The 19,484-nt window shown below is 26.4% G+C and overlaps 3 protein-coding genes and 1 long non-coding RNA gene across 6 annotated transcripts; 2 read left to right on the forward strand and 2 right to left on the reverse strand.

Annotated features, from left to right (window-relative positions):
* Nucleotides 1–1,552: 1,552 nt before the first annotated feature.
* LOC118444201 (uncharacterized) lies at nt 1,553–2,842 on the reverse strand. The gene is made up of 3 exons (XR_004838904.2): nt 2,681–2,842; nt 1,829–2,104; nt 1,553–1,671 (listed from the first exon to the last, which is right to left on the reverse strand). It is a non-coding gene; the product is annotated as an uncharacterized LOC118444201 (long non-coding RNA).
* LOC118444200 (transmembrane protein 205) lies at nt 2,808–11,236 on the forward strand. The gene is made up of 4 exons (XM_035872236.2): nt 2,808–3,480; nt 9,683–9,870; nt 9,955–10,118; nt 10,319–11,236. Exons 1-4 carry the CDS (start codon nt 3,179–3,181, stop codon nt 10,604–10,606), a joined length of 942 nt encoding a protein of 313 aa, XP_035728129.1. The 5' UTR covers nt 2,808–3,178; the 3' UTR covers nt 10,607–11,236.
* A 2,057-nt stretch (nt 11,237–13,293) lies between these two features.
* On the reverse strand, nt 13,294–15,082 carry wap (DDB1 and CUL4 associated factor wap). Its single transcript, XM_035872281.2, has 3 exons — nt 14,521–15,082; nt 13,888–14,440; nt 13,294–13,820 (listed from the first exon to the last, which is right to left on the reverse strand). The coding sequence occupies exons 1-3, from the start codon at nt 14,771–14,773 to the stop codon at nt 13,586–13,588; spliced, it is 1,041 nt and encodes a 346-aa protein (XP_035728174.1). The 5' UTR covers nt 14,774–15,082; the 3' UTR covers nt 13,294–13,585.
* Nucleotides 15,083–16,049: 967 nt separating this feature from the next.
* Nucleotides 16,050–19,290, forward strand: RnrS (ribonucleoside-diphosphate reductase subunit M2). Of its 3 annotated transcripts, XM_085661011.1 has the most exons (8): nt 16,859–16,887; nt 17,281–17,296; nt 17,425–17,493; nt 17,628–17,816; nt 17,911–18,146; nt 18,224–18,452; nt 18,532–18,750; nt 18,848–19,290. In XM_085661011.1, exons 1-8 carry the CDS (start codon nt 16,874–16,876, stop codon nt 18,998–19,000), a joined length of 1,125 nt encoding a protein of 374 aa, XP_085517137.1. In that variant the 5' UTR covers nt 16,859–16,873; the 3' UTR covers nt 19,001–19,290. The 3 variants fall into 3 exon arrangements, with proteins under 3 accessions (XP_035728171.1, XP_085517137.1, XP_035728172.1); XM_035872278.2 differs by lacking the exons at nt 16,859–16,887; nt 17,281–17,296 and adding an exon at nt 16,050–16,207 and having other exon boundaries at nt 18,848–19,284; XM_035872279.2 differs by lacking the exons at nt 16,859–16,887; nt 17,281–17,296 and adding an exon at nt 17,105–17,280 and having other exon boundaries at nt 18,848–19,289.
* Nucleotides 19,291–19,484: the final 194 nt, after the last annotated feature.

Consider the following 19,484-nt stretch of genomic DNA (forward strand, 5'->3'; position numbering starts at 1 on the left):
ATATATATATATGTATATATATATATCGTCATGTGTATCTCGATATGATACAAAAAATATATCCAGGAGGCAATTAATAATCTTACTCTCGATTAAAATCTTCTTATTGCTCGACCTACTTTGTGTAAGGCTCTCCAAGGAAAATTTATTATCAGCACAACAAGAAGGTTGTTACAGAGTTATACTTTCGCAAGTGAACAACAACATTGCTGTTTATTTTGAATTCATAATATATGGAGTGATGTTAGAGGAACGAGTTATCAAACGACAAAGAAACATTGAATAATTAAATGAGATAGGATTTTCTAACGAAAATTAATAATTAGATACGATAATGTAAGAGAGAATTTAATTAATTAGCTACTTCTTGATAACTATAAAATCGACTTCGGAGTTTTCATTTATATTTAATTTTTTTTTTATTTTGTTTTTTCTTTTGTTAATAATATCATAATCGATACAATTATTTCTAATCGTTTGCCAATTAAGAAAAACTTTCTTAATTATTATGTAAAAGAGATCGTGAAAATAATAGGAATAATAAAAAAAACGCGAATAAATGAAAACGTCGACAACGTATTCATAACTATTTGTCGATTTCTTAACTTGTCATGCAACTTTTTCTATGATTTATGTTTTAAAATTTGTTACGTACCCTGCATACTTGACTTTAGTCACACATCCTATATCTTTTCTAATCTTTTCTATATTCATCATATATATAATACTAAAGATTTGTGGAAAAAAAAAAAAAAAGAAAAAATACAGTAATTAAAATTATCATAGAAATTGTTGAATGATTAAATTATAATTAAAAATCGTATGATAAAGAATTTTGGATATTTTCGTGAATCATTGTAAAACAAGTTAGATATTAACTATTAGTATTATTACGAAAGAAATTGTGTGTTGATCTCTCGTAAGAACAAGATTAAGAGAAATAGATGTTCGGCTACATTCCACGAAGCGTCAAGGAATGTAACTTCTTTCATTGTAAAGGATCACGTAGATAGCCTTTACACTTGTAAAACGACCGCTTTTAACTCGAGATACACAGGCATATTTGGTCAGTACATGTATTTGATTATTTATATATATATATATATATATATATATATATATATAAATTGAAATGTATGGTGTTGTATGTATGTACATATGTATGTACGTACATTTATGTGAGTACAGGTCTTGTATATACATAAGAGGTCTGATATAGAGACCGATGATGCAGTACTCATATATTCATACAATTGTGTGCATATGCTGTTCCAAGAAGAGGATTACGTATTTTCACATAAGTCTCTTTTTTATCTCTTTCTCTCTCTCTCTCTCTCTGTGTATCTGTCTTTCTTTATTTCTTTTTTCCTTCTTTATGAAGCATTATTTCTCTCATATAATTTTTTTTCTATCGGAAATTTAATGACAACACAATTTTTTGTTCTACTTATTAATCTAAACGTAATAAGTTTGAGACGATGATTTTCTTTGGGGGGAAGAAAAAAGAAAAAAGAAAAAAGAAAAGAAAAAGGAATATTTTTCTAACACGTGGATTTATTAAAATTTCCAATAAATCATTGTACGTACGTATCTGTCATTTTATATGTACATATAAATTAAATCAATAATTTTTTTTTTTTTAGCGATTAGATCGATTCACGTAGTAGAACCCTGTCGGTAAAGAAATTTAAAATAAAATGTAAATGTGTTTATTAATATTTCTCTTATAGAGGGTTACTTTATTTAAACAAAAAAAAAAACATTATTTTTTTTTCTAACAATTTGATTGATTCACGTGGTCGGAATCCCAATCGTTAAAGAAACTTACAAAAATTATAAGAGGATTCTTCAATCATTTTTTTTAGGGGAACATCCATACATATTCCATTTGTACTTTTTTCTTTTTTTTTTCCTATTCCGTAGAACGTGCTTCGCGAGTGAAACAAACGTGTATGGAATATCTTCCCTTTTCTTTATTTTCTTTTTTTTTTTTCTTTTTTTACTCTCTTTCGAATGCATTAATAAATCCCCGCTGGCAGAACAGGATCGTATCTTTCGAAGGAGAGAAACCGGTCGGTTAAAAATTCCCGCCAAAACTGGCACCCTAAAAGGAGTCAATTATAAAATAAGAAAATATATAACCTCTAACGTATATGTAATGAGGTTAATCGTAATAGTAGTAGCGATGTGTTGTCTCACGTTGTCTCGGTTAATAAAATAGAATAAAATTAGAAGAGACACTCGAAAAGGTACGTTAACTTCTATTCGTGCTAAATATGTTCGCCGGATATATGTACATACATACATACATATATATATATATATATATATAGTTATAAATATATACGAAAAATCGTTTGAATTCGTGGTGGAGTATAGAGAATATGCGAATGACCGCGAACGCCAAAACAACACATGTGCATACGTATAAATAACAACATTTTTGGAATGAAAAGAGACAGAGAAAAAAAAAGAAAAAAGAAAATAAAAAAAAAAGATAAACGATTTGTCGATCAATCAAATAAATATTGCATTTGAAAGGGATAACGTTGTTGCTTGGATTTGTTTTGATACGATCAAGGTGAATCAAGATTTTGTAAGTAAAAATGTAAGAAAAGAAAAGAAAAGAAAAGAAAAGAAAAGAAAAGAAAAGAAAAGAAAAAAAGAACAAGGGAATTACCTAAGTCATCCCTCGCGTGTGAAAAGGAAAGAGTAGACTGGGAAGACGGTTGACGGACGGTTCATCGAACGGCGGCTCATCCCTCTCGATTCGTTCGAGGATTCTGATTGGTTCCGCGAGTTGTGCGAGGTGGTGGGGCGAGATAAAAAGTGGAGCGCGAGTGGCAGAGCAGCGCACTCTGCAGCGGTAAACCCGGACGAGAGGAGAGGTTATTCGGTAGAATCGGTATTTCTACGAAAGAACGATAGACAAACATATGCGTGCTTTGAAATATTTTTCGAGAAGTGTCTGTCATCGATCAAACGTTATTAAATACAAAAATTATACGTTAGAAATTTTTCACGTCCTCGTATAATTTCCTCATCCTCGTCGTCCTCGTTGTTGTTGTTGTTGTCGTCGTCGTCGTCGTCGTCGTCGTCTTCGTCGTCGTCGCCGTTGTCGTTGTCGTTTACGAAAGAAGAAAAATAAAGAAAAAGAAGAAAAAAAAAAAATAAAAAAATGTGCGTCCGTACATTGGCCGGTAACGAAACATTCAATCCGATGGAAATACGACAGGAAGAAAATAATACTCAGCGGCAAAATAATAATAAACTTAAAAAGGCCAAAGAAAAATATATGAAGATTCACGATGAGATGATTGCTAGAGAACTTCAAGTTATTCAAGAACGTCGTAGAGTCGATCAATTTTTTTCACCTGATATAACCGACGATATCCTTACTGCTAGTACCATCAAATACAGCGTATTTATTAATGTCCTGTCGAGATATTACGAGACTGTACAGAGAAGTAAAATTTTTAAGTAAGTATTATTGTATATGCACGTTCTTCACGTTATTATTATTATTATTATTATTATTATTATTATTATTATTATTATTATTATTATTATTATTATTATCATGATTTCGTAACCGAGTAACAATGATTGCGATGACGATAATGATCGATATCAATGTTATATTAAAAGAAATCGTTTCTTTTCTTTTTTTTTCTTTTTTTTCATATTTATAAAGTATCATTAATTAACTTTTTACGAAGGATATTATTCTCATGTTACTTTTAATCTTTTAATTTTAATTAAGAAAACAAAATGGCAGTAGACTCACGTTGCCGAAATCATTACTAGAAAGTAAGTTTAATGCTCGCCTGATGGATAGGTCACCTTGCATTCTTGTGGACATAGAAATTCATAGGAGAATTATTAACTATAAAAAAAAAAAAAAAAAAAAAAAAAAAAAAAAAAAAAAAGACTATTCGTCTTTTTCGTTCGCCATTCATCATTGTCATTCACATCCACTTTGTAAAATGTATTTATAAAACTTAACAAATTTTCTGTTACATTAGCAGCAGAAAAAAATTTTTCTCATTTTATTATTTGTGGAAAAATTTTTTTTCGATCTATTTTGAATAATAACATTTTCCCGCGCAAAAAAGTAAAATACCAGTCGGTAAATAAATCATAATATTGATGATCGACAATTTACCATTCACATAAATGTATTTATTGATGTATATAATTAATTGCCTTACCTCGATTAATATTATCGGTATGTTCGTGTAATAGTAATTGGACCCGAAGTGTATCTTGAACTTTTGTATAAATGAAGGAAAAAAGGAAAAAAGAAGGAAAAAAAAACGAGAATGTATATTTACATTTCACATAACTCTTGGAATACGAATGAACGGAGGTTAATAATCCTCTTATGAATGAAATACATAACGATAGTATTTATTTTACACTCATTCTTTCTTATGAGTCATTATTTATTTATTTGTTTATTTTCTTTCCCTTTTTCTTTTTTTTTTCTTCTTCTTTACAATTCTCGATAGAATAAAATTATTCGTATTTTATTCTTTATTATTTTTTAATTTTTTTATTATTTTTCTTTTTTTTTTCTTTTTTTTTTTTTTTTCATTTGATTCATTCATTTATTGTCACAATGATTTTGTTTTATTTACAATTTTTGATTGGATATTTTTTTTATTGAAATGATTAGAATTTAATGAATGAGGAAATAAATATGAGACGAGAAATAGAAATAGTAGCAAAGCATTTAGTTCATTCCAAGCAATCTCTCTTCGTGTCCTCCATGTCTCTTCTTCTTCACACTGTAACGTAGTGTATCACTACGCGTTCAGGCGTGAACGTACATGTGTATGTGTGTCTATGGACATAGCTCTCTCACGTATTCAAAGCGTATGCATATATATATATATATATACATGCTAGACGTTTGATCGATGCTTAAATCAAGATTGCAAGTGTATATATATGTATGGGTGTATGCAATCTAAACGATGGGTTGCGTGTCGTCTTGCACGTTTCCCCGTTGCTCTTGATAACTCGATATATAATATATATATATTCGAATATATATGTATATATATATATAAGTATATATATATATATGTATATGGGAATGATATTCAATTCTCATTAGCCCACATTAATTTTTTTTCTTTTTCTTTTTTTTTTTTTTCAAATCGATACGATGCAATAACGTGAGAAACTTTATCTTGGTGATCTAGTGCAAAAAAAAGAAAAGGAGAAAATTTAGAGAGAAGGAAATAAAAGTGCATAATCGAGGATTATGTCTGGAGAACTTCTTTTCTTATTAAAATTTGAATATTAAAGCGAAAGAAAATATGCAAGGTAACTTGTGCATGTCCTCTGCTGCTCTGTAATCTGACCAATGAGAAGATTCGATTTCGTTTCATTTCCGACAAGATTGAGAAGCACTGATCTAAACGAATTGTTTATTTACTTATTCGTTTTTAATCATTGTGTTAATATTTAAATAAAAGGAAAGTTATCTGTATTCGGGAAGATTTTTATATCAATTTTTTCGATTAAAAATTGAATATTAAAGTTTATGTAATATGCGTACTAACCAATAAACAAAAAGGTCTCGATTTGTGATTTGATTCGGAAAGATTAGGAGGCGTCAAATATATTTTCTACATAATATAATATCTTGTATTAATATTTGAAGAAAATGAAATGATATATTCAGGAAGATTTATAATTATTTTTTCGATAAAAATTTGTAAATTAAAACTTATATGTATAATGACCAATAAGAATGTTCGATTCGAAAGGATTGAGAATCACTAAATCCGAACGCATTTTCGTCTTAATTTAATATTTTCTATTAATATTTAAATAAAGAAAAAAGAGGATAAATAAAAAGAAATTGCATATATCCAGAAAGATTTATATAAATATTTTAATAAAAATTTAAATATTAAAAAAAAAAAAATATATATATATATATACGCAACGACCAATAGAAATGAAGAAAGGAAGGAAGAAAGGAAGGAAAAGAACTGAGAATCACTGAATCATAAATGCACATTCTCTACATAATTAATACTTTCTAATTATATTTTCAATTAATATCAAATGATTATTATATCGACATTCTTCAATTGAGTTTTTCTTTGCAATCTTTTAAAATTAAATCCTTAAGCTTGTCTGGTATGTAAAAGTTATTATCTTTTTTCTTTCCTGTCCTTCGTTCACGTTCCGTAAATAACGGATGTAAGGGAATTGGCGATTCTCTATTATATGATTACGACCTACCTACGTAGCTCAGTAAAATACGTAGAATATCTGATGAATGATTTTTAAATTTCGAGCCAAGGTCCACTCTCTTTTTCTCTCTTCTCTCTCTCTTTCTCACACACACACACACATATACACACATGTATATGCACGTTCTCTCTTTCTCTCTCTTTGTTTTCTTACACACTTTATAGGTTATTTACATAGATAGGTGGTATGGATTGTATCTCTTTTCTGTCTCTCTGTTTCTCTCCCTTTCTCTCTCTCTCTCTTTTCACATTCACTTTTCTCTTACACTTTATAGGTTATACACATATATACACAATGGTGTCTTATCAAATTCGTATTGTTGAACGAGAAACGAGATCAACAAATTGAAACTCGTCAAATAATGATTCGACTCTTTAAGAGATTTTATATTTTTTCTTCTTCCTTTTATCAGAGAAAAAGAATTAAAATCATTCCGATTGTAGAAACCCAGGTTTTTCATCGAAGATCACGTATATCGTCTGTGTGTGCGTATATATATATATGTGTGTGTATTTATATATGTACGTATGTATGTGTGATATGAGAAATATTCCATTAAAGTAAATTATGATTCATGACTTTTTTCTTTAATGTTATTATTTCTTTCGTGACGATTTTTATATCTCTCTATCTCCATCTCTATCACTTCTCCTCTCTTAACACATCAGGAAAAAAATTGCATATTCTTAGCACATTTATGATATGATAAGTAAAAAAGAGAATTTAATCAATAGATGAAATATTTTAACGTCATTGTAAATCATTCGTTCAAATCTTCCCGATATATATGTATGTATGGGGAGGGGAAGGAAGTTGTACATATATACATATATTTATCGTTTATTTATAATATATATTATGTAATATTTATTAAATATAAATGGTATTTGATCAGATTTATTTTAACCTTAAATGAGGTTAATCTAGATTATCGATCAAATAACACTAAAGTAAACTAAATAAAAAAAATTATACATATATATATACATAGAGAAAGAGAGAGAGTGAGAGTGAGAGAGAGAGAGAGAGAGAGAGAGAGAGAGAGAGAGAGAAATTTTTATTACTCTATTATGTGTCTAATTTTAATAAATAATTACGAGTTATCTATTTACACTAAAAATTAAGCATACAAAAGAGAAAAAAGATACAATCATTATTGACGTATATATTTCTCAGAGCTTACAGATATTAAAAAAATTATATACATATAGATACATATAAAATATATATATATATACGGACATACACACATTTTAATCATAGTTCAAGGCACTTTCCGAATAATCTGCTTCATATAGAGATATATACATATATATATATATGTATGTATATATTCGAAAAATAAATCTGTTAGATAATATATATATATATATTGCGTCTATTTCCCTTATCGTTACACACACACATGTATGTAGAGTCTATTTCCCTTATCGTTACGTCACACGACAGTCTTGCCCAATTATCGGACATTTAAGCAGGAAATGAAATTCGAGGTTAATCGATTCGATATTTTAATGATAAAAAGAATTTTTCAATAAGATCAAATAAACAACTTTTAAATTTACGATGATTACACAATGGATATTGTTTATAGATATTTCTTTTTCTTTTCTTTCTTTTATTTTTGTATCACGGTTTTTTTTTTTTTTTTTTTTTTTTAAGAGGTTAACAAATTTCTAAAGAAATTTTCCAACCACTTAAAAATTTCTATATTAATAATTTAAAGAAAAAAAATACATAAAATACATATACGTGTGTGTTGGAATATAATAATGGTTAGATAGATAATAAATTACGCAATCATAGAACATTTTTACGCATCATTGGAGAGACATGAATTGGCCTAGTTCCAAGCAAGCAAAATCCGCTAATAAGATCCGTTACGTTTATACACACTTTTATTTGAATGATACACACACATACATATATATAGCAAAAGATACCTATGTATTACGATGGCTGTTACTTGAGCAAAGTTCGCAGAAACGTAGTTAAATATCATTTAGAAGAGAGTAACAAGCTGAAAAAAAAATAATTTCATCACTTTCTTACACGTGCCTTGTAAGCAAAAATAAAATTAAGTTTGTGTATGTGTATATATATATATATATATATATATATATATATATATATAACATTTTTTCAAGCTGCTATTACAAAAGTTATTTCGAACGTTTCTTTTAAAATACATATATTTTTCGTTTTAAAGTGATAAAGTAAAAGAATTAAAAGTATTATGATCATGAATTCATAATTATTTAAAAAAAAAAAAAAATTAATAAATAAATAAGAAACAATAGAGACAAAAAGATTGTTTAAAATGAAAGAAGAAAAAAAAAAGAAGAGAAGAATATTTTACCTTTGAAGATGAATAATTCGAATGATTATTATTATTTCCCGACAGGTAAAATCGAAGAGATATCGATTCGTTTATTCGTAGTCGTCTCTTTCGATATACCGATTTCTAATATATGATAACAATCGTGGGAAGATGTGGTTATTGCGATAGATATATGGTAAGACATTCGAGATGATAAAACAGATTAACTGTTTTATCATAAATTAATCATGTTAGGTAAAAAGTTTGTGAACGATATGATAAAATGAAAATATTGAGAGATTAGTATTGATTCTTTAATCAAATTCGTGGCGTCTAAAAATTAATATTTGAAAATAAATATCATATATAATACATAACATCTGTACGAAAAGTTTTCAAGAGAAGAGAGTATCGATTTGAAAAAAAAAAGAAACTTCGAGATTTGTATCGATTCTTTTATATCGATTGCGGCGGCAAAATTTGTATTTAAATGAATTTGAAAATGAAAAAAAGAAATGTTTCCTTTTTTTAATGGATAAAAATTTGTAACGATTTATGCATATAAATAATACATCTGTTTTTGCGGTTTCCATTTATTTTTTTTATATTTAAAAATAGTCGTCTCTCCGTCTAATAAGGATAGATGTTTGGTTGACATACTTATTCAGGCCATGCTAAATATTCTCGCCTTTACAATCTGCACAAGCTGTGGTTTGTTATCCTTTCAATGTATACATTCGATGTATATATTCTCCACGTTCTGCCGTAGTATGCTAAAGTTAAAATTAATAGTACTCGAACTATGTTATTATTAAATAAACTCTTACTTAACGCATCGTAAATAAATAAATTAATTGATTGGTTAAATTAAAATAAAATAAAATGAAAATATCAAATATAGAATGATAGAAATAATAAATTTAAGTTAAATTACAAATTGATTATTTTACAATTGATTATATTACAATTGATTATATTACAATTTGATATTTAAATATATATATATATAATAATTATGAAATATTGATATTTTTATAATGAAAATAATAATTGATAATAACAAAAATGATATATTTTTGTTATTAGAATTCTCTTTTATACGGCTCAACCAGCACACATTATCATGCTAGCAGCCGTTCTCTTTGTGACATCAATCTTAGTACCATCAAGAGACAAGATCTATGTAACTAACTCTTCAAGAATTACATCTTTCATTTATCTCGCTTCTTTTGTCATGCATTTTGGTGCACAAGTTTGGATGACTTTTGTTTCAGGTAATATAAAAATTTATATTTCTTAAGCTTAATATTTTTTATTGATTGATATATCAATCCAATATATTATTTATTTGTTTATAGGTCTTTCCTTATATTTTGCTCTTCCACGACATACCTTTGGTGAGGTACAACGTGTACTCTTCCCACGTTACTTCACCATCAATGCATGCTTAAGTTTAATCACATTACTCATATTCGTAAAACATCATCCGATATATACATGGGATACTGAATTAACTATTCAGGTTTGTATAAAATTATATTATAATTATAATATATTTTAAATTGTATGATAATATTATTTTATATTTACAATAATATATGAATAATATTATAATTAAGAAATATTATTTTAAATAAATTATATATAAATACATATATATATATATATATATATATATATATATATATATATATATATTGATAATATGACAATAAATTTTAGGTCATTGGAATGTCAGGAGCTTTCTTCTTGGAACTATTAATACGTCTGTATCTTACACCACCACTTTTGCAATTGATCATTCAGAAAAATGCTTTAGAACGAGCCGCAGGCGTAGGTAATGAAATTGGCCGACATAATCCTGGTCCTTTGAAGCACTGCCCACATTATCTCAAAATACATAATGCATTTCGACGTGTTCACGTTTCCATTGCGATGGGCAATATGCTTACTATGGCTTGCACGATTCTACATCTTCATTATATTGCAAGCAAATTATGCGTTTTATAAGAAAAGGTTTTACTCTTCTTCTTCTTTTTCTTCTCCTATTTTCTGCATAGTCGATAAAAAAAAAAAAGAAACAAAAAAAAAGAAAAAAAATTGTATTCCATGAAATAGTGCTTAATGTTCATCAGCCGGAAGAATATTTTTGATAAGCAACTATATACAAGTTTGAATTATTAATTAATTATTCAAGTAATTAATTAATTAATTAATTATTGTTGGGTGCTAAAAAAAAGAAGAAGGTAATTTCTTCCATAGATTTTTTTTTTTTTATTATTATTATTATTATTATTATTATTATTATTATTATTATTATTATTAATTAGGATTGTTTAAATGAAAGAGATATGATGAAATCTTAACTTGAATTTGGATAGATTTTCTTTTTCAAACAAAAACAAATTTGATTTTTTCTGTCGATAATGAAAGTGCTTGTGAACAGAAGGAAGCCTCGAGGAACTCATTGTACTCTATATCTGAGGATACAATCGTATTTAGTAGAAAAAAAAAAGACAGTATATGTATTTAATAAAATTAGTCTTCTCCTGTTAACGTATCATTTATACGTCATCGGCGATAATAGATACTCAAGATAGTAAAGAATATATCTGAAAGAAGAAAAAAAAAAAAAAGAAAGAAAGAAAAGAAACTGAGCTTATTCTAACGTTGCGTAGAATATGAATTCAGTGAATTCAAAGATATTCTAATAAGAAACTTCATGCAACTTCGCTTACTCTTATTTTATCAAATTCTAAAAAAATATTAATCCAAATCTATTTTGAATACACAACTCTGGATATAATTAACGATGTATGAAATGATAGATTAATATTAATTAATTTTAATATATAACAAAATTTTTTAGGCTTAGTTTATAAAAAATGATCTGTTTACAAATTTTCTATTTATAATTTACTAAATTATTCATTTGTTTGAACGAGTGACATGGATGTATGTATTTATGAGTGTATAAAAAAAAAAAAAAAAAAAAAAAGAAAAGAAAGAAAGAAAAAAAAAGATTTATTAAGATACACCGTAAATAATACATTTAAAATTAATTAAGATAGCAAAAATGTGTGTTCTAAATGCAAATCTTTAATTCTTATCTTGATATTCAAATAAGAAAGTTGTATTAGTTAGGCAATTCACTTGACATTGTCTTGTATAATTCACATATAAATCAATATATTAATATATTGTGAATATATTACAAGGATTATATGCTTTCGAAAGAATATAAAGAATGTATTTATGTAAACAATCCTCAGATAGTTACTTTGAAAATACTAATGCACAGTCATTTGCTCAATTTTTAGACTGTGAAAGGCTTGCTCTGTATCAGAGTTCATATTATTTATTGAAGTAGATGTACAAAATGTAGAATAAATTTGTCGAATGATTATTATTGTTGTTGTTGTTGTTGTTGTTGTTGTTGTTGTTGTTATTATTATTATTATTTGTGACATATTTACGGTCAAAGAAAAGAAAAAAAAACGATAATATTACACAATCATGTTGTATTATTCGTTCATATAATCTGTGAAATACAATGCTGTATATATGATCTAAAATAATTATATAAATTAAGGCATTTTTGTACATAAATCAATTGTATCATAATACAATCATTATTCCAAGACTATAATTATAATTAAATGATACAATAATCATTATTATCATCATTTTAATATTATCACTTATACGTGATCACTTCACTTTTTTAAAATATAAAATTTGACTATTTACTTAGAAATTCAATGATATTATTATATAACAAATTTATTAATAAAATTAATGCGTCTATCTGAAAAATTAATCAATAAAATATATTGTCTACGAGAAACTATAATGAATGACTTCCATTAATGTTTTTAATTTTAACAATTGATGTTATTAATGAGAGAACACACTATTCAACTGATTACTGAAATTTTATATTGAAATTTGAATTATTGCATATATAAAAAATTTTTTAGTGACAGCCATATATATATATATACTAATATATATATACTAATATACATATATATATATATATATATATTAGTTTATCTCCTAGAGTATCAAAATCTTATATCTAAAATTAATACTACGCTTTTATTATAAAATACTTTTAAATAATCACAAACAATTAAAACATTGATGCAAATGTCTTGTGAAGATAATATAATGATGATAGTTAATGATACATTAAAAATATTGTCGATAGTTAAAGTTCTCATAACAGATATCGATACGATATTTAAAAGTAATCGAATAGCTACGGTTCGTCCATGAATTCTTAAATGTTTAAAATACGCTAAATAACTTAATTAATAATATACTATATTATAAACATATTGCGAAGTAATGGCAATTATACTTTATATAACGATATACAAGAATTTTTCTCCTTGGAAGGATGAAAAAAAATTGCTATAGATAAATATTTTTTTCCTCAATTAATATCGATAAATACATTGGACTATATAGACATATATACAATAAATAACAAGATACAGCATTGTACAACTAAATAAACCTTAATTGCACAAGTAAGAAATATTCAATTGATATTTTGACTGGACACATTATTAATAATGTACAGTCAGAGATTTGAAGATTCTTTAGAGAGTTATAACATATAGTAAAAAAAAAAAAAAAAAAAAAAAAAAAAAAAAAAAAAAAAAATTCTTACACTACATATGTACAATATACTATGTATACAATGTCCGTATTATATAGTTACGTATATATAATGTATGCACATACGTTTATTTATTTTTCTTTTCTTTTTTTTTTTTCTTCTTTTTCTTTTTTTACATGTAGCGTATGTCCATACACAGATATACATAATATGTTATTAAAAATCTTAAATAAATGGAAGATTTATCCATCCAGTTCGATAAAATGAAAATTCCAAAATTAAATGATAATTTAAAAATTGAACAAATAGAAAAAAAAAACAAAAAAAAAAAAAAAGGAAAGTGTCGGAAAGTCATACTTTTATACTCTAAGAATTTCTGCCGCTTTGTTGTAACAAATAGCAATCCAATCGGGTTGCGTAGCACCCCATTGGATTTGATTTACTTCTCCTTCCGCTGCTGTATAAGCAAGAATCGGATCTTCTATGGCCCTAGGCATTTGTTGTATATCCCAAATTAATGCTTGATGATCATCCGCCGCAGTACAAATATGACAAGAAGAGTGCGGTGCCCAAGCAATACCATTAACGCTTGCTCTATAAATTGAAAATCAAACAATATACGCAATGTACATTTAGTAAAATACATATATATATTAAATACCTGTGATTATTTAATCTTGCGACTGGCGTGCATGGAACACGAACATCTAAAATGATAACTTCGCATGCGTCCATAGCAATGGTAGCAAGATAATTAGGATCTTGTTTATTCCATGCGAGTCTGAGTAATGGCGTATGTTGTGGATCTTCATAAATAATAGTTGAATGTTCCAAATGTCTTAAGTCAAACATTCTAACGGATCCATCGGCACCAACCGAAGCAAACATATCTCTTCCGCCACCGGCACGACTAAATGCTATATCGTATACTTCTTTATCGTGAGCTATTAATTGTGTTTTTACGTGTCCAGTAACAACGTTTACTCTGCCTAAAACTTGTCCCGTTTCTAATCCCCAAATAGTACAGGTGGTGTCTATGCTCGATGTGCCAATTAAATTTGGATCAACTTCGTTCCAATCGAACGAAGTCAATGGCGCACAAAAGTCTGAATTTTTATTATTATTTAAAACACATTCCAAACGAGTTTCTGGTTCTACCGCTCTCCATACTCTCAAATAATCTCCCGAGGTTGCTAAAAGATCGGGAAATAGTCCTGCAAAAAAAAAGAAAAGGAATCGCTTGTATATAACAAATTAAAAATACAAATAATATATTATACAAATGAAATTGTACCTTTACTATCCGGTATCCACATAATCTTTGTCGTTGGATAAGGATGATCGAATGTACTTTTGGCTATAAATTCAGAAGTTTCTTCGTCCAATGAAACAATTTGTACCTTATTATTATATTCCTCTACGAAACTGCCAAGTGCCAAACGAAAACGTTTGTCCGGTCTTACGGACCAGTTCATACTGTACAAAGACCATGGAGCTTCATATTTATAAATCTCTTTTCTCTTTGGTGGTACACTATGCAAAGCCATTGTATTAATAACAATATTTCAAAACTTTTTATAAGACACTTTCTGAAAAGTATAACAATGACTATGTCCAAAAATTTGATAACTTCCTATTAATATTTACTGCATAATATTCTAATATAATCATCAATTGGTTAATTTATGAAAAACATTATGGCTAAATATGTGTGTCATGTAAGATAAAATTTCCAAATGACAATAAATAATTATAGATTTTATTTATTCGTGATAAACAATTATCCAACTGACACCGTACACAAAACGTATAAACAAATGAACCAACGCTCTCAAATTTGCGGAAACGTTACCGAAGAAAATTATGTTATATAGAAGAGTAATCGAAAATTTTTGCGGAAGAAAAGGATTCTGTTTAAACCTTGCCGTCGATAGATTCGCTAGTGTCGTCCTCAAATACGCTCTCTGATTGGTTACATTTGACATTTAAAACTTTATTCATTTAACCTTACTTTTATAATATTTTACATCAATAATTAGTACGAGCATAATGCTTCGATCGATTTTAATAAATAAAATCTCGTCTTAGTTATAAGAATATTATACAACGAATACCCGCTTATATCTTACAGAATCCTGTATCTGTGAAAGTAAATAGGAAGATATTAATAAAAATAATAGTAATAATAAGATTAATAACAGTAGTAGTAATAGTAATAGTAATAACAATTAAGCAAAATATTTTTCATCACTTATTATCGATCCTAAATATAAAAATACAAAAACAAGAATAATGCTCACTGAACTTTGAGTATTCGTTAGAAAATAATAAAAAAATTACATATAGTAGTATAATATTTCATTATTTTAATATTCTTTGAAACAGATCGATATTTGTACTTTTATATCGACAGTCAATGAAGTGTTCATAGTAGCTGGTAAAAAATAACATTTAAAGTGATAAGAGTTTCAGTAAATTCCCGTAAAATAAATACACCGATATTTCATAAATGAGAAAATGTATCTAACTTTATTACAAACTTCTGCGCAAACTCAAAAATTAAGCGGGAAAGCGATCACTATTTTCCAAAGAATTTGCAGACAATTTTTCGTAATTCGTACGAACTAAATACTACGAAAAATTCTTTTTAATATTTTTGATGTATTAATATGAAAAAATCAACAATAATACGCTTATTTAATATGCAACTATGATTTGGCGGGAAATTGTGATATTCTGATTGGTAGCTGCACTCTGAGCAACAAAGTAATAAACTTCTGACCAATCATGACTTCGGACAGCGTTATTTTTTAACATTGAAGCTAAGATTATATACGAAGGTATCCGGCTGGATTATTCAGTCTTCTACGAATATCATTGAAAAAATTTTCGGATAAAACTACGTAGAAAAAATGCCACTTCAATTATCAACCAAGGAAAATATTCGTAAACGCGTAGAAGATATTACTTTAAAAGAAAAGGTAAATTTATAAGCATTATAATAATATTGACAACATATGTATTTATAAAATAATATCGTATTTCGATTATTTTAACATTGAGATATTTCACATTGAAATATTGAATTTTATTCCAATTATTTGATTTATTTATTTAATCGTCTGTCGTTAACATTTGTCAATCAATATTATTAATAGAAACAAAGAAAATAAAAAAAAAAAAAAAAAAAAAAAAAAAAAATAAAAATAAAAATTTTTATCAGTATAAAATTCAATTCAATTCAATTCAATTCAATTTTGCATTTATTCTGAAAATTTTATTTTCCAACATTTTTCTATTATAAATTTATCATTTTCCTGTCTATATTGCTTTTATATAATTATATATGTATATATAATTATATATATATATATATATATATATATATATATATATATATCTATATATATATTATATTATAATATTATCTTCTAATATTTATTGATCACATACAATCAGCACATATATACATTCTAGTATTAATGTATACTATTGAAAGATATCGGTGATTAGATAACTATAAAAAAAATTAATATAAGAACAATCAAGTTCTGTGATTACTAAATACATTACACACTTTACACTTAACTAATATTTACATTATTATATAAACGATTTTATTATTATGTTAAAATCAAGAATTCAAAATGTATTATAAAATGTAAGTTAAAAATTGATAGCATCAAAGTTAATTCATTCAATCAATTTTATATCATCGTATGTATTATATTATAGGTTATGTTTTAATATGATTAGATATTGTGTTCTTATTGAAAATATATAAAATTTATATATATATATATGTATACATACACATATATGTATATGAAATGTTTAATTTGTTATATTTAAGGATTTTGATCAGTACATTGAAAATTATGAAAGATTTTTAACAGCACAATGTTTAAATGTAAAATGTGTAATAATCTATTACTGTCAATTTTGTAATTATTCCAAAATTTCATTAATGATGTCATCTATCATATTTTGCACATTATTATAATATAAGGTTATGTTTAACTAAACATAATTTTTCATGATGTCATTAATAAAGGTATGATGATAAAAATGTAAGTTTAATATTTTTTTTATTAAGTTATCTATGATTATTTGTATATCGATTCATTAGAAATCAAAATTTTCATAATAATATCATTGAACTTTCTCAAGGTTTAATATGTTATTAACATGATTTTAGACATCACCTAAGAAGTTATGTGTCAATTCGCCAGTTTTCCAGGAGAATAGTTTAAAAAATGGAGTTGGAGTAAGGAGATTATCTTTATTAATTTATTTTTATTTTTTATATATACATACAAACATACATACATATTTTTCTGTTTTTTTTTTTATATAATATATGTTCAATTTACATATACAATACAATTATTCTTCTTTTAGATTAATCAAGCGAAAGCCGTACAAAAAATTCAGCTGAAAGATAATGAATTTAATTCTGAATTAGAACCATTATTGAAAGAAAACCCACGTAGATTCGTTATATTTCCCATACAATGGCCTGATATTTGGCAAATGTATAAAAAAGCAGAGGCATCGTTCTGGACTGTTGAAGAAGTTGATCTTACTAGGGTATTTATAATTTTAATGCCCCATTTATTTTATTTATATCTTTTTTATTTGTTCAATCAATCAAATCAAACGTATTTAAATTGTTATTCTATAGGACATTGCTGATTGGAAAACTTTAAATACCAATGAAAGGCATTTCATAACTCATGTTTTGGCTTTCTTTGCTGCATCTGATGGAATTGTAAATGAAAATCTCGTAGAACGTTTTAGTCAAGAAGTACAAGTTACAGAGGCACGTTGTTTCTATGGATTTCAAGTAGCTATGGAAAATGTCCATTCAGAAATGTATTCGTTATTAATCGATACATATATTATGGATCCTAAAGAAAGGTAAAAATAAATCAAATATTAGCAACTAATATATTATCATTCCATGCGTGAATTAAGTTTAATATTTTTTTTCACAGAGATTTCTTATTTAATGCTATCGAAACTCTTCCTTGTGTTGCTAAAAAAGCAAACTGGGCATTGAATTGGATCAATCATGAGAGCGCGACATTTCCAGAACGTGTAGTTGCATTTGCTGCAGTTGAGGGAATATTTTTTAGTGGTAGTTTCGCAGCCATTTTCTGGTTAAAAAAGAGAGGCTTAATGCCAGGCCTAACGTTTAGTAATGAACTAATATCTAGAGATGAGGTTTGTATTAACAAATATTTTAATTTATTATATAATGCAATTGTGAAAATATAATTCCTAACGTTATATTTTTCCTCAGGGATTACATTGTGACTTTGCATGCTTAATGTTTAAACATATTGTACAAAAGCCTTCCTGCGAAAGAGTAACCTCCATTATAAAGGATGCAGTAGAAATTGAAAAGGAATTTTTAACAAAGGCACTACCGGTTGAAATGATTGGCATGAATTGTACACTTATGTGTGAATATATAGAATTTGTTGCAGACAGATTACTTGTTGAACTTGGCTGTCAAAAGGTATACAATAATATAATAAAATATTTCTTTATTTTTCTTGTCTGTTTGTTTGCAATATAACAAAAAGAAAAAAAAATAACCAATTAAATTCTTTTAGATTTATATGTCTAAAAATCCATTTGATTTTATGGAACAAATTTCGTTAGAAGGTAAAACAAATTTCTTTGAGAAGAAGGTCGGAGAATATCAAAAGTTTGGAGTTATGCAAGAAAAGGTTGAATCACATTTTACAGTTAATGCTGACTTTTGATATAATGACATTATAGTACTTCAAAACAAAATGAACTTTAGCAAGATAGAAAACGTGATTTTCGATTCTACCGATACATATATATATATAATATTATAAATAACTTTTCTATATATTTTTTAACAATTGAAGAATATCAACAAATCATTTAAATATCAAATTGACAGTATATGATGACTTATCTATATTTTTTTTTTGTTATTGTCTACTTTATCATTTTATTCTTTGACAAAAATATATTAATCATGAGAATTAACATACAAATATTTTTTGAATGAATATGAAATATTAATCATTAGAACAAAATTTCTTCACGTTTTGTATTAGTTCATTATATTGCTGACAAGTTCATCTTGAGTACAAATTAATGATAAAATATTATTTTTTCTTGTGAAAAAATGATATACCTTGAAATTGTAAAAAAATTAATTTATTTATATTTGAAACTTAAAATATTTATCTTTCGAATGATTGAAATTTTTTT

The sequence above is a fragment of the Vespa mandarinia genome, chromosome 13 (assembly GCF_050613455.1).
Source record: "Vespa mandarinia isolate Hongniang chromosome 13, ASM5061345v1, whole genome shotgun sequence".
In the NCBI taxonomy this organism is placed as follows: Eukaryota; Metazoa; Arthropoda; class Insecta; order Hymenoptera; family Vespidae; genus Vespa; species Vespa mandarinia.